Raw genomic sequence first — 11,779 nt, forward strand, 5'->3', positions numbered from 1 at the left:
AAAAAACCCAACAAACCATAAAGACCTTAACCCTTAACCTTAACCCCAAATCTGTATATTGAAGTGATTCCATATCGCTCTTACTCTTCATTTTGATTGATATTTCTGTCTTTTTTTTCTTCAAATCTAGCCTTCAGAAGGTTTGTTAGTTACAAAGCAGAGCACCCAATATAGTTATGAAGTAGGGAGCATAGAATCACTTTCATTTATTGATGAACAAGACCTGGTTCTCAAACAAGTGCATATTCCTAATGAATATATCTCTGATGTCAAGACAAAGTAAGTCCTTCTCATTGTATCTCTGTCTTTATTTTATACAGTAGATTACCTATGTATGTACAGACATGCAATACACGCATGTATATATTTAGGTGTGTTTTTGTGTATATCTGTGTGTGTGGACTTATTTTATACTATTTATGTTTGTGTTGTTATCAGTGTCAGCTATGACTGAACAAGTGGTGTTCCATGTGGTGTAAGGTGTATGTTGCTTACTGGTTTCAGCTGGAGGAGTTGAATTGGTGGAATTATGGAAGAAAACATTAAAAAAAGCAGTTTTAAAATGGTCTTCTTTGCTTGCACATCTTACATTGAATGTATGTGTGTGTGTATTCACCTGTATTATGTATGCTTGCATGTGTGTAAAAAAAAAAAAGTGTAGCGGTGGCAGTGTGGTTACAAAGTTTGCATCATAATCACATAGATATGTGTTCAGTCCTACTGCACAGCACCTTAAGTGATTGTCTTCTATTATACATTTGTGAGTGGAATTAGTAGAAGGAAACTGAGAAACATATATATGTGTGTGTATGTGTATATATGTTTGTATATATATATATATATATATATATATATATATATATATATATATATATATATATATATATATATATATATATATATATATATATCAATAATTCTAAAATTCTAGAGATGTTTGTGTGTACCCAAATATCTCAGAAACAGTATATTTTATCTTAATCTTTTTTTGCGTATTTATTTTCATACTTATTTTCATGCAGTACAAATTTTTGTGATATTTGGACCTCTATTTAAACGATTAAACACAATTTTTGTTTGTTGTTTCTTGACAAAAAAAAGTTTGCAGAATTGCCAATATGGCCAGGGGGAAAAGGTTTTCAATTTAGTTGTATTTAGCATAATTTCACTTACTTATGGTTAGGTTTTATTAAATTTTCATTAGATTTAGGCCTTATTTTTTTCTGTAATTCCTATTCTGACATTAAATGAGTCAACTTCCGGTACAAATGTTTACATTTTGTAACTCTCTAAAAAAAAGAAACCTCAACAGTTCAAATTAAATAAGTCTAGAAGTTGGGTTAAATATATGTACATGCATAAGTACCATGAATTCCCATTCTACAAACTAGCAAATAATTCCATGAATAATTTACCAGGCAACGCTGGATAGTAAGTCTATATATATTGTTGTGTCGATGCCCCCAGGCAAAAAAGTAGGATCTCCCAAGACATATAAATAGAGGTAGTCTGGCCGTAGTAGGAGTGTTGAGTAGCAGTCGAGTAGCAGTTGTGTAGCGGTTGAGTAGAGATCATCCGAAGGTGCTAGATAGCAGTAGCTTGAGACATAACATATATATATATTGATAGATGGATGGATGGATGGATTGATATCAGCAAACATAGTCGTGTGGTAAGAAGTTTGCTTCCCAACCACACTGTTCTGGCTTCAGTCCCACTGTATGGCACAGTGGACAAATGTGATCTACTATAGCTCAGAGCCAACCAAAAACTTGTGAGTGGATTTGAAAGATGGAAACTGGAAGAAGCCCATCATGTGTATATGTGTGTATTCAGCAGTAGCAGCACCAAAGCAGTATTTAGGCACAAATGAACTTCAGGTTAGTTAAAATATGTTGTGACATATTTCAACTCCTAAAGGCAAATTCACTGCAGCTGCAGTGAAGAAAAAAGTCTCTCTTATGGTAAAAAAGTGTTAAAAAAATTTTATCTATCCAGTGTTGCCCTCTGTTGGATCCCCAGATGCATCGTTTCTGGCTCTTTAGCCTTAATCAATAGGAAATACTGAAGAGAGGTAACTCTAAGTAGCTTTAAAGTTTCAGTTTTAAATAAAACAGTCAAAAACATTGAAAGAGTTGTACTAATGGATTGCTTGGTTGGAAGAAATTCAGCAGTATCAGTGCCAAGCAGTGTTTAGGTATAAGGAAGACTAAAGAGCCACAAATGCTGTATTCTCAACACTGGGTAGATATGGTGTTTTTACAGCTTTTACCATGATAGAGAATTTTTTTTTCACAGCAACTGCAGTGAATTTGCCTTTAAAAGTTGAAAATATGTTGCAAATGTATTTAACAAATCTGAAGTGTTTGCGTCTTTGTATCTGAGTTGTGCTTGTCCTGCACCACTGCTGAACAACCAGTGTTGTTAGTTTGTTTATGTCCCTGTAACTTAGCAGTTATATCCCATTGTGGTGTCACGTCAAGTGCTGGGCCTCGTGGAGGCAATGTGGCCAATGCCAGTGTCATGTAACTAGCACCCATGCCAGTGGCACATAAAAAGAGGCAATGACAAATGACTGTACATGAGTAGAAGACCCATCAAGCCAAGTGAAACTGTAGTCATGGCAGATACTGGTGTCATGCCAGTGGCACATAAAAGCAATCATTAAACTCACAGGAGTGGTTGGCATAAGGAAGGGCATCCAGCTGTAGAAACCATGCTAAAACAGACATAAAAATACGCACACACACACATAGATATATACATATATACACACACAACAGGCTTCTTTCAGTTTTTGTTGGTCTGAGGCATTAGCTGAAGACAACTGTCCAAGAGTTCACACTGTGAGACTGAACCTGGAACCATGTGGCTTGGAAGCAAGCTTCTCGCCACACAGCCACACCTGTGCCTCGATTTTTTTTTCTTTGGTTAGTGAAAGGAATCAAAGATATCTTCACACATTTGTTTGATTAAATTTCCCGTCTCAACAAATTCTCTCAATGGTCCAAGTGGACATAAAAAAATTTGGCATTAGAACAAAGACAATGACGATGATGGAGGAAAACTTCACTTCCCAAATCATTGATTCTTGTGATGATGATGATGATGATGATGATGAATTATCCAATGAAGTTCCTTGACTATCATGTGAAGAAGGAGGGCAATAGCTGGAACATTTAGTGATGGCTGGAAAACTGGGAGGAAGAAGCCAAAGACAGGGATAAGGGAGAGGAGGTACTCAATGGCCTTGCCAGCTGACTACAGGGAGACAGATTCAGTAACTTCCCAAGTGTCAAAGGGGAGCTGGGCAGAGGAGGTCCATTTAGATATGGCACATAATGTTGTTGTTATTGTTGCAGCATATGCATGAATATGCTGAACCATATGGATCTGTGGTTAGTGGATGCAGTGAAGAAGGCAAAGCAAGCACTGGACATCAAGGTATGTACACAACAAACTAGTAAGGGCAAGGGTTTTCTTGTTGTTGTTTTTTTCTTTATCTTTCTTGTTGTTTTTTTCTTTATCTTTCTTGTTGTTTTGTTGTTTATCGTTCTTGTTGTTTTGTTGTTTATCTTTATCCAGAAGAACTATGATCAAAGACTAAACTAGCACAAGTCTGGAATACTTTTCATCTGCTAGAACAAGCTTAATGTGTGGTATCAACTACAATAAACGTACTTTTTTGATGGCGTATAAGACGTGCCTTTTACCCAAAAGAATGACTCAGAAAAACCACCCCTTGGTTCTTATACATGAAGCTGGGCCTGTATTGGTTTCAAATTTTGGCACAAGGCCAGCATTTTGGGGGAAGGGAGCTAGTCGATTAAATCAACCCCAGTACTCAGCTGAAAGTATCAACCCTGAAAGGATGTAACGGCAGGGTCAACCTCTGTGGAATTTGAATGCAAAACATAAAAACAAACGAAATGCTGCTAAGCATTTTGCCCAGCATTCTAACAGTCTGCCAGCTCATTGCCTTTAAGTTGGGCCTATACTGCTTGTTTTAATGGACTGAAAACGTCTTCTTCCTGTATATCAGTGGTAGCATTAACTCTTATCCAAGTAATTAATCTATAGAGAGTGACTGAGCCTCTTCATCTTGAAGGATGTGAAGGGTACCAGTGCCTGAGGTGTTCAGGCCAAGGTTGGTATAGAAAAGTCAGGGACATGTGTCACAGGAGAGAGTTGGCAGAAGACAAGGAAGTGCAAATCACTCTTTGCATCTTCGACATCTGATCTCTGCCTCTTGACGTCTGTTATTTTCTGTCTGGTCTGTTTCTTTGATGATGACACTTAGGGCAGTCCCAGATATTTGGGTTAATAAAGCAGACTGCTAAAACTGGAGTGCATCTACTATAACCTGTGTGTTTTTTACACCATCAAATATGGTAGTTTACTTCACTGTCATAATTAACCCCTTAAAATGGAACCTCTAGACAACTGCTCATCATGAAAGAAATGGTAACCAAACACCTTCAAAATTTTACCCTACTATCTTAAGAAAAGAACACAATAGACTTTGTAGTTCAAAATAGATTATGATATACATGTTTCCAGAGATATGGAACAATATTTTAGGTGACATGCAATGAGCGTGAGAAAAATAATCTCCCTGAAATATCAAGTTATAAAAAATTTAACTTTTAGACATTTATCTAAGATTAAGATTTATGTATACATGTTACTGACTCTCCAATAACAAAATTATAAAAGAAGTTAATATTTCAACATGTTAGGCTAAAAAGAAACACTTTGGCAATTTATTCACTAGAACAATAGCCATGTAAGAGTTAAAGTATTAAATTTTTTGCCAGCACTCCTCAATGAAATCAGAATAAACTCTCAATTAACAAATCAAGTTCTTTGGTTAATAATTTGTGTCCTTATCTATGTCTTTATTCTGTGGCTGCTTGCTCAGAGATCAAAATACTACTCCAGCCAGAACTACAGCAAAACTTGTGAGGTTTAGCAACATTTCAATTACATTGAAACATAAAACCAATCACTTCTCTTTTACCCATTTACTTGTTTCAGTCATTTGACTGTGGCCATGCTGGAGCACCGCCTTTAGTCGAGCAAATCGACCCCAGGACTTATTCTTTGTAAGCCTAGTACTTTGTCTATCGGTCTCTTTTGCCGAACCACTAAGTTACCGGGACGTAAACACACCAGCATCGGTTGTCAAGCGATGTTGGGGGGACAGACACACAAACACACACACACACACACACACACACACACACACACACACACACACACACACACACACACACACACACACACACACATATATATACATATATACGACAGGCTTCTTTCAGTTTCTGTCTGCCAAATCCACTCACAAGGCTTTGCTTGGCCCGAGGCTATAGTAGAAGACACTTGCCCAAGGTGCCACGCAGTGGGACTGAACCCGGAACCATGTGGTTGGTAAATAAGCTACTTACCACACAGCTACTCCTGCACCTATGATATACAAGTGTATGATATACATACACTTCTGCTAATAAACTGTATAACTGTTAGTGGTTAACCCTTTCGATACCAACCCGGCTGAAACCGCATCTGGCTCTGTAGTGCAAATGTCTTGTTTCCATAAGTTTTGAATTAAAATCTTCCACCAAACCTTAGTCACAATTTATGTTCCTAACACTAGCTGAATGATAACTGAGTTATTTTACTAAGTTCTTTGTTATATTTAAAATTAATTGAAAGAAACACAGAGCATCTCAACAGAAATGTGGTAACAAAAGAGTTGATTTGTGTTTTTAACTAATGTTCATCTCTGCCAGTGTTGGCATATCATAATCATCATCATCATCTATCATCATCAGCATCATCATCATCATCAGCATCATCATCATCATCAGCATCATCATCATCATCATCATCATCATCATCATCATCCATCATTATTTCATATTTGTTTTCCCAACTACTGGCTTAAGTGGACAGGTCCCACTTAAAGCTGTTCACCTTTCTCACACAATAACACAGAAAACCTGCACCTGTGCCCTAATAAAAAAAGAAGTATGCTGCTGCTGACAACCCTTAGTTTTCTCTGATGCTAGATTTTATTTATTTACGTTTCATAGGAAATCCATGTGACAGTATTTAATGAGAAGGATCTGATTAATTAAGGTCCTGGTAACTGCCACACTGACCATTCAATTAATTGCTTGCTGACTGTTGGTTTTTGCTTCTCTCTCTCTCTCTCTCTCTCTCTCTCTCTCTCTCTCTCAATGGTTGTTTAACTTGGTACATGCTGACACAGCACTTCAGTGTATCACCTGTTGTCCTCAAGTGATACACACACACACATGCATTGCGTGTGAAGTGGTTCTCTCCCCTTAAGGAGAATATTCACCTTCTCTCTCTAATCTCACAGTAATCTCTTCTCTCTTTTCCTCCTCTTACCCTGCAAGCAACTATAAGCAGCAGCAGCAATACATTCTAGTCAGATGCCAACATATATCACCATCATCATCATTTAATGTCCATATTCGATACTAGTATGGGTTGGGTGGTTGGAGCTGGCAAGCCAGAGGATTGCATCAAGCTCTATTGTCAGCTTTGGCATGGTCTCTCCGGCTGGATGCCCTTCCTGATGCCAATCACTTTAAAGAGTATACTGGGTGATATTTACATGGCACCAACACCAGAGAGGTTACCAAATAACTTGCAAGACAAAGGCCCCCACCTCAACTGAAAGGGGTGTAGTATTGAGGGAAATGGCTTTGTGCTAGATGATGAGAGGTTAAAGTATGATAGAGGGACACAAATTGGCGTCTTGATGTAGAGGAGATATATGGTTACCTCAGTCAGAGATAGAGAAAGTGATGGTGGTGGTGAGATGCCAAGTTGTACATTCAAAGTACAAAGAGGTGAATGTAAGTGGAGCAGTAAAGGGGATTGGACAGGGTGGGTGAGCAGGGAGTTCATGAGAGTGCGAAGGGGAGAGGAGAGGAGAAGGAGAATCCAGTGAGTGGTGAACACGGATTTACAGGGTACTGAAGGATAGCAATGATACAGTTTAGCAGGGAGAGGACAAGAGAGAGGAATGACAGAGCAGTGTTGGGCTTCAGGAGCAAAGGGGGAGAGACAAGCACAGTGCATGAAGAGATGTAGTTTGGTTCATTGGAGTGGGGAGTGTGAATTAATGTTACATGGGGGCTGGAATACACAGCACTTTGAGAATTCAGTTTCACTGAGGTATGCAGGTCTTCTCATGAACTTCATATTGCCAGACACCTTGGTACATTGTCATCTCTTCCATCTTGAGATTCAGCCTCACTGCTTCATCCTATGTCTTCTCAGATTTCCCTTTTCTTCAAGTTCCATCCACTTTGAGCAATCATCACTTCTTAAAGCTGCTGTCTTTATTCATACATATTACATGTCCAAGCCATCAGAGTCTTCTCTCTTACATTCTACATCTGATTCCCCTTTTACCTAACTTTTCTCTCAACATATCTGCGCTTTGTCATACATGCACACTGATGTTGCACACCCATTGAAGTATACTAGCTTTGTTCCTCTCCAGGGCCCACATCACACCATAATGGAGCATAGCCATTCATACACAAGCATCATACAATCTGTCTTTCAAAGAGGTCCTTTATTTCCAACAGGGGTAATAATTCAGAGGTTTCTCCATCCTGTTCTTATTCTAGCCACTATAATTTCAGAACATCCTCCTCCACTGCTAATTTGGTCACCTGGATAACAGAAACTTCTCAGGAGCCTCCTGTGTATTTGAGAAAATCTAATTCCCATGTATCTTTAACATTTATTGTTCCTGCACTTATGTCATATACAAAGATGACTTTCTTTGTTAACATATTTGTGATTCCATTGCACTAGGTGCAGCTAATGGAATTCTTTTCAGTACTTTCCTATATATTGACCAGAGCCATTTACCTGATGGAAAGAGAGTCTTATCTATTTTATTGCTAGCAATGACTTTGGTCTTTGATAGCTTAACTCTAAGACTCTTTGATTCAAGGTTTTGCTTCTATCTCTGGAATTTCTTTTCAAATTCTGCTTCAGATTCTGTTATAAGAGTAAAGTCATCAGCATATAATAGTTCCCATGGGCAGCCAGTCTGTTAGAGCCTGGAGGACCATGATGAATAAGAGGGGACTGAGAACCAAACCCTGGTGAACTCCTACTTGTACACTAAATTCATTACTGTATTCATGGCCAACTCACCCTACTGACAGCACCACTATGTGTGGCATGTATGGCTCTAACAAACCATTTGTCTACTCCTACCTTCCTTAGAGACTATCAGATAACAGAGTAAGGGATTTTGTCAAAAGCTTTCTCCACATTGGCAAAAACCAAGCACAATGGTTTACTTTTGGCTAGATATTTCTCCTGCAGCAAAGAGAAATATTTCATTAGAATATTAAAAGAAGTGGAGTACACAATGGTGGTAGATAACTGCAGGAATTTTCTGTGGAACTCACTTAATTAATCAATCTTGAAAGCCCTATAAAACAATGCAACAGTAGAAGACAGCAGTTCACAGTACCATGCAATGGAAATGAACCCAGTCCCTTGTGGTTGTTAAACAGGTCTATACCTATCTACTCACCCTATTTTGGCAGTTTTTTGTAACCCTGTGTTCACCCATTCGTTACAGGTTGAAGAACTGGACGCTGAATTGAGTTTACGGATCCACCTTCATCAGCCTCGAGCCAAACGAATCGAGGAAGATATTAATGATGTCAGAAAAGGTGAGAAATGAAAAGATCTCATTGAATAATCTTTGTTTCAATCTCTTTTTTTTTCTCTGTTGCTGATCAAATTATACAATTACTTATTGTAATAAATTAATATTAATATGTTGCATAGATTAACACTATACATGAATACATGGAGGGATGAAACAATAGGATACAAGACAACTTGTTGAGTAAGGACTTATTAGATATAAGTGTGTGTGTGTATTCATGTGTGCATATACATATGTTTGTATATGCACAAGTCAGGTGGGAAGGCCACCTTGTTTGAATGCTTGCCTGACACATGACTCCCCAAAAGACAATTCCATAATGAACTGGCAGAAGGTAAGTGCGCACAAGGTGGACAGAAAGCACATACTTCAAGGAAGCACTCAAAGCCACACTGAAGAGCTTTGAGATTAACTGTGACACCTGAGAAACACAAGCACAAGACAGCCCTGCCTAGTTAAGATGCACCAACAGATTTGCCTCCTCCTACAAATAGAACTGGATTGCAAGGGCACAATGAAAACACAAACTACATAAATTCAGAGCAAATTCCTCACCTTCTGTCCCAGCAGACCACCAGTGCTAGACCTATGACAGAGCATTCCAAGCATGCATCAAACTGATTGTCCACAGCCAGAAATGCTGTCCCCTGTCTACTTCTTCCATGTGATGCCTTTGCTCATCATTGACAACAGACAAACTAATAATAATATGTGTGTATGTATGAGTGTATACAGACGTCTCTTTGTGGTGACTTCATTTGTCATTCCATCCACAGAAAGTCGTATGGTCATGGAAGAGTGGAGATGTGTGCAGATGTAACCAGTTGGCCTCAAACCATGCAGGCCTGCAACAGGACTGAGACATCATGGTTGCTAAGCAAGCTTCATACCCACACAGTGAAGTTTGTGACCATAAATTTGCATACATTTTGTCTTTATCACCATTTAATGTCTATTTTCCATGCTGGCATGGGTTGGACAGTTCAGCAAGAGCTGATGAGTCAGAGGACTGCATTGAGCTCCAGTCTCTGCTTTGGTATGGTTTTTGCAGTTGTATGCTCTTCCTAATGCCAACCACTTTGCAGAGTTTACTGGGTGCTTTTTTTATGTGTCACTAGCAGTAATGAGGTCCCCAAGTAACTTGCAAGACAAGACTCTGCAACTGAGTGGGGAGAAGTAGTATTTTGGGAGGTGACTTTATGCAAGGTGATGAAAAGTTCCAACAAAACCTATGATAAAGAGATGATAATAATAATAATTATAAGAAGAACAACAACAATTTCAAATTTTGACACAAGGCCAGCAATTTCAGAGGAGGGTCCAAGTCGATTAAATTGACCCCAGTACTTAAATGGTACTTATTTTATTGACCCAGGAAGGATGAAAGGCAAAGTCAACCTCAGCAGAATTTGAACTCAGAATGTAGAGACAGACAAAATAATAATAATAATAATAATAATAATAATAATATAAATAAAATGTCAAAGTTTTGGTGCGTGACTTTTAGGCCCACCCTGTACATGGAGTGGCTACAACACCTTTCACTGTTTGATCTAGGTTGACCGCCTAGGGCTAAACAACAGCTACACCATTATATGATGGTTTGATATTCAGCAATGAAACACATTCTAATAAACACACCATAAAATAGTTTTATGTATATTTAAACAGTATCAATGATTCGACTCCACAGTTGAGGCTGGGAGTGAAACATTTGTCATTTATGGGAAACAGATGTTCATTTATTGATGATGATGATGATGATGATGGTGATAATGAGAAAGAAGAGGAGGGGGAATCATGTTGATTACAATGACAGGTGGGTGTTGATGATGATGAAGATGTTGATGATTCATGATGACTATATGATAATGATGATGATGATGATGATAGCAGTGATGATAGTAATGGTGATGATGATCATGAGGATGATGATGATGATGGTGATGATGATGTTTATGAGGATAAATAAAATGATGAAAATGGCAATGCTGATTCTGATGATGACATTTATGATGACAGCATTAGCAACAACTATGATAAAGTGTTGTTGACAGTGATGATGATGATGATGATAATCCAACATACAATAATGATTTCAAATTTTGGCACAAGGCCAGCAATCTCAGAACAGGAAGCTAGATTGATTAAATCGACCCCAGTGCTCAACATATCACCAAAGATGTCAGTCACTTGCTAATGCCTCCATGAGGCCCAATATTCGAAGATCATGTTTCACCATCTTACCCCATGTCTTCCTGGGTCTACCTCGTCCCTCCACAGTTAGAGATTGGTACTTCTTTACACAGTAGTTCTTGCCCATACACACCACATGAGCATACCAGCATAGTCATCTCTCTTGCGCACCACATGTGATGCCTCTTATGCCCAACTTTTCTCTCAAGATGCTTGCACTGTGTCATACATTCACACTGACATTGCACAACAAAGTATACTAGCTTAATTTCTTTCAAACCTTCGCATGTCCTCAGCAGTCACAGCCCATGTTTCACTGCCATGTAACCTGGCTGTTCACACACAGACATCATAAAATCTGCCTTTTACTCTGAGGGAGAGGCCCTTAGTTACTAATAAAGGTAAAAGCTCTCTGAACTTTGTCCAGCCTATTCTAATTCTAGCAGCTATGCTCTCAGAGCATCCACCTTCACTGCTGACTTGGTCACCTAGATAACAGAAGCTATCAACTACTTCTAGGTATCCCCACTGGCATTTGATGGAATTTATTTTCTGTACATTTCTAGTGTTTTTTGTACCTGTACATCTACCACCCACAAAGACTATATTCCCTGTTAACCTCCCCCTGACATTGTTGCACCTCTTATGAGTCCATAACTTGCACCAGGTACATCTCATGGACTTTCCAACTATGCCTTTACTATATACCAAGCTGGGCCGTCTACCTGAAGGGATTTGTGATTTGTCTGCTGAGAGAGAGTGGGAGAGAGAGAGGGAGTGAGATAGAGAGGGGAGAGAGAGAGAGAGAGAGAGAGAGAGAGAGAGAGAGAGAGAGAGAGA

At 38.7% G+C, this 11,779-nt stretch overlaps 1 protein-coding gene across 1 annotated transcript in view; it reads left to right on the plus strand.

The window, feature by feature from the left end:
• LOC106875255 (coiled-coil domain-containing protein 180) overlaps positions 1–11,779 on the plus strand; it is a 141,675-nt gene that overhangs the window by 109,518 nt on the left and 20,378 nt on the right. The window contains exons 18-20 of the mRNA XM_052975307.1: positions 131–279; positions 3,363–3,444; positions 8,651–8,744. Coding sequence (XP_052831267.1) covers positions 131–279; positions 3,363–3,444; positions 8,651–8,744 — 325 coding nt within the window. The remainder of the gene's footprint in view (positions 1–130; positions 280–3,362; positions 3,445–8,650; positions 8,745–11,779) is intronic.

The sequence above is a fragment of the Octopus bimaculoides genome, chromosome 21, assembly GCF_001194135.2.
Source record: "Octopus bimaculoides isolate UCB-OBI-ISO-001 chromosome 21, ASM119413v2, whole genome shotgun sequence".
Classification (NCBI taxonomy): Eukaryota; Metazoa; Mollusca; class Cephalopoda; order Octopoda; family Octopodidae; genus Octopus; species Octopus bimaculoides.